This window comes from Ischnura elegans, chromosome 12 (genome assembly GCF_921293095.1).
Source record: "Ischnura elegans chromosome 12, ioIscEleg1.1, whole genome shotgun sequence".
NCBI lineage: Eukaryota > Metazoa > Arthropoda > Insecta > Odonata > Coenagrionidae > Ischnura > Ischnura elegans.
The window spans coordinates 11527142-11531961 of NC_060257.1; the positions used below are offsets into that span (position 1 = coordinate 11527142).

The window sequence follows — 4820 nt, forward strand, 5'->3', positions numbered from 1 at the left end:
TATTCCTTCTTTATATAAACGACATTGGCGAAGTAGTGCAGAGTAAGTTACGATTATTTGCAGACGACGCTGTAGTTTACAGAGAAATTCGTTCCAGCAAAGATATAGATGAACTAACGAATGACCTTGCTGCTATCCAAGCTTGGTGCGATGCTTGGCAGTTAGAATTAAATTTGGAAAAATGCGTCGTAATGAATTTCTGGAAGAAGAATAACTCCCTACAGCGTAACTATGTCATTCGGGGCACGCAGTTAAAGGCAGTTGAATCTGTGAAATATCTAGGGGTTAGACTCAATAATGATCTATCGTGGAATAAACATATTCGAGAAATAACCGGTCAAGCTAATCGTAAAATGGGTTTTGTTAAAAGAATATTAGGAAAGTGCGACGACAAAGTGAGAGAAATTAGCTACTTTTCCCTCGTTAGACCACATTTGGAATACGCTGCCAGTGTTTGGGACCCTCATGAAAAAGGCTTAATAACAGAGTTAGAACGCGTGCAAAGAAGAGCTGCCAGGTATGTGAAAGGTCGTTACGATAGTCTTGTTAGTGTAACTGACCTCTTACATAAACTCGGATGGGAATCTCTGTCGGACCGTAGATTGAAAAATAGACTAAACCTTTTAGATAAATTCAAGAGCAGTGTCTTTTCTGACGAAGTTAACCATATCTTGCGGACGCCAACGTACTACGGAAGATCAGATCATATAAATAAAATAAGAGAGATAGATTGCAGAACAGACAGATTCCGAATGTCATTTTTTCCACGATCTATAAGAGATTATAACGGCAGCAATATAACGCGTAAATAGATTGCATGACTTGTAGTGTAGCCTACTAACCTATGTAAAACTTACTGCATGTTTCTGAATTTCTATTCTATATTCTATTTCTAACAGCATATAGTAGTATAGTTTGTTATTATACGGGACGTTTCTTGGACGGTGTGGTGTGCATGTGGGAGTCCAAATGCATGCTGCATGCTGGTGATTGATCACCCCCTGCCAAACACCCTAGAGGTGGCTCGCAGGGTAATTTGTAGATGTAGATGTAGATGTATCTTTTGTGAGTGTGCATTCCTGGTGACGAATCGGAGCCCGAAACGTCCGCGCTCTTCGAATATTTCACCCGCGCGGAAACCCGGGAAAATTATTAATATGCTTAAAACTGTCTACCCTTTCTGAATTTTTGTATATTCTTCCTGAAACACCCTGTATATTTCATGTTGTACTCATGCGATCGTTTCTATTTTTGCAGGTCCTCCACTGTTGCCGGGGGTGGCATCTGCGTTCGGGGGCCACTACAGGGGCGGACCCTTCGAGGTCGGAGGCGGTCTTCTCGGCGGCGGACTGGTCGTGGGGCCCGCTACGCCCCTTGCACTCCTCGGCGTCACCGAACCCCTACCACGACGGTGAGTCACAACTCAGTAATTGGCATGAAAAAACACCTGGCTCGTTCGACAATATTTTATTTGCCTACGACTAGCAGAAGCTAACGATAAATTTATACGGGTAATGAGGACTAAAATATGGCTTTTGCATTTAAAGGCCAAAGGGCAAAGGGTTAAAGTTGTTAAATTTTGAGATGGTTTAGGCAAAAGCACTTTCTCATCTTCTATATTATTTCTACTGTATAGATACCTTTTTCTCAACTTATACGCAACCAAACTCTACAAATGAGGTACCAAAATGCACAGAATTTATCAGAGACCATGCGACGGCATATCTTACTTCCTAAATGTTGCTATTGTTTCCTAAATATGGTTTTTAAATAATTTAAAAAAACGATAAATATTCCTGACGTTAACGGCGCACAAACTGATACATTTGTTCATTTGCAACAATATCTCGCATTATTTAAATAAGTTTTATCAAAATGCGGCTGATTCCACATTCAAGTCTCCTATTGATACGTAAGTATTAGTCATCATGTGCGTTTAACGGAGGATAGTTTAATTACTTCCAATGTTGTTTAAAGAGGTCCTCTGACCTCAATTTGTACATGAACATTCCAATTAAATTTGTACATAAGACCCTGCCTTTTTTCCCAACATTTTAAAATTAGAAACGCGCCTATCCCTCTGTGGACCTGCATTGAAAAGAGCGGGGGAAGCCCGCTGGGAGCGGGCGCAGCACGCTCGTTTTCATATGTTTTGAAGATTTTTGTTTTGATATTCGTAGATGATGGGGTGAAAAGGCAAGGGCTACAAGTGATTTTCTTTCTAAACAGAGAGAGGTGACGAAATTGATAGAAGAAATGTACAATAACTTAGGGACCGAGTTATTCAATGGTCTATGCTGACATCGAGTGGAAAATCAAATGCACTTCTAAATATTTAGTTGATCTCGTGTATGTTTTATATCTAGTTTCTGTTTCTGTTAAGAAAAAAAACACTCGTAATCCTTTGGTTTCTCACCCCTTAATTGACATGACAATGCAACGGGCTCGTTCGGCAATATTTTTTATTTACGGCAGGTGGAATCGATGAATTTCTACGGGTATTGAAGACTAAAATATGGATTTTCAATTATTAAAACAGCGGTGTACACCTACAGATGGTTTAGGTAAAAGCAATTTCGTATTTCTTATGTTTTGAGGATTTGTTTTTGATATTTTTGTATGTTTTAAATATTTTTGTTAGTGCAGTTGGTTGTTGTGGTTAATTTCTATCATATGTTGCGGTTAATATCTACAATAACTTAAGGTTGGACGGCGATATTTGGTGGAAATTTGTAACAGAAAACATAATCACAGATACAACATAATCACCATGCATTGTATGTTCCATAAATTTTTACTCTCAGAACCAGGTTTCGACGCTATTTGCTCTGTGTCTATTTGTCTCATGTTTCGACACTATATTCTATGTCCAACTTCGGCAACATAGCGTATAGTGTCGACACCTGAGTCAGACCATTAAAAAATTTTGGGACATAATATATTCTGTGATTATGTATTCTGTTCATTTCTATCGTTGAAATGGAAGAAAAATGGATGGATTTGGACAGGTGTGAGATAAGAAGTATGGATGGACGGATCCAGGTTTTTTTTCGGATCCGGATTCGGATTGGATCCTTGATTTTTGGAGCCGGATCTTTCGGATCGGATATTTTCGGATCCAAATGCATTTTCAAATTCCTGACGCTGAGATTCCCCCGATGATTGTTCAGTCTCATGGGAAGAGTCACACTATGTGCCAGTCGTATTTTGCTATTTTTATTTTCCACGGCTGAAATTCTCCTACGTAACCTCTGCGAGAGCTTTCAAGCAAAACGGTTCATGAGTAGGACAAGAATCGCATGCGACGGCGCATTCGAAGGTATAATCGGAACTCTTTCTACCCTTAAGGGGCGTTTTATTCACTGAAGCTGTTATTTAAAATTTCGGATCCAGATCCGATGTCTTCCGCGACTTTGGATCCGATGTATCCGATGAAGGGCAATATCCGCGCATATTTGGATCTGAAGTATCCGATCCGACCATCCCTAATAAGAAGTTGAAGATGAATGGAAAATAACCTCCGTGTAATCGGTGGCGGAATTTCAAAGTTCTCAACCATTTACGGAACACGTCATCGACTGCTCCCGCCCAATAATCTAAGGAATGTTACCCATACACCTGCTATCCAGCAAACGGTTTGAAACGTGAACTGAAGAAAAATGTGATCCATATTTTTCAGTTTTTTGAATCCGTCTCCTTCTTCTCGAGTTATTTGCATCGAAAAATTGACCAGTTTAACCCTTTCTCATATAAGTTGATGACTTCACGCACTCCTGCCCAGCGGGTCATAAGCTGCTTCTACGTTTCTCTCATCGGCCTCAGATGTTTCGCTGTTGTTAACACTCCAGTGAGCAAATCTTTCCCTCATTGGGCAGTCTCCCCTGAATGAGTGGACTCATAAATTACAATTACGTCACCCACTCATGAAAAATGGGCGACAGCTCTTGCGTTTTTTTCTAAGATTTTTTAAACTTGTTTCATCTTTTTGTCTGTTTCGTCGATGGAATCTTGTAATTGGTTTTAACCCACTTCCCATTGTTGGATCGGCTTGAAATTCACGCTAGTTTACGATGGAAATACAGTATGCGATACGCAGACATTTTAAATTTTATTCCATTGTGCTGTAATTAGTTAACTGAATTTATGTATGGGCATGTAGTATTAACTTTTCTCAATATATGGCATTAGTTTGCAATTTTTTACTGAAATTTATTTGACAGCTCTGATTTAATCGATTACATTATTCACCACTAAAATGTAGACATGGGAGAAGATTGGAAAACAATATTTTTCCAAATATGTAAAACGCGCAAAAAAAAAAGTTTAAAAAAATAGGATTTTAGTCATTGAGAATAATCCTTGCGTGCCGATTACGTTTAGATTTACTACCTGGAAAAAAAACCATCTTCTGGGAATTCTGGGTTCGAGGCTCGATCAAGTCGAATAGTTTGTTCCCCGTGATAGGTATTTTCGCACTTCGTGTGCTGCTGCGGATGTCTTTTAATATAAGATTTACCACTGGCCAGTATGAGGTCATTTCCATAATTTTACCAATTTATCCATTCAAATTGCGTGGCAACCTATTTACTGTTTCATTTTGGCGGAGTTGTACTCGGACAGACTCTCGCCGGTACCTACCTCTTTCTCCAGAGAGAAGTTTGAAGAAGCGGATCCAGATGTTACGAGTTCGCGCCGCGACTCTGGTCCTGCCGTGGCGCTGAGGGGCCAAAGAGGAAGGGTGTCTCTGGTGGGAGGGAAGGAATATGAGGCGAAGGAGGGGAATGTTCGGAATGGAAGGGGAACGAGGGGAAGAAAACGAA

General features: G+C 40.0%; 1 protein-coding gene across 2 annotated transcripts in view; it reads left to right on the forward strand.

Moving 5' to 3' along the window:
• Positions 1-4820, forward strand: part of LOC124168795 — a 332814-nt gene that overhangs the window by 274151 nt on the left and 53843 nt on the right. For both annotated transcript variants that reach the window (XM_046547105.1, XM_046547106.1), the window contains exon 2: positions 1258-1411. In XM_046547105.1, coding sequence (XP_046403061.1) covers positions 1258-1411 — 154 coding nt within the window. The remainder of the gene's footprint in view (positions 1-1257; positions 1412-4820) is intronic.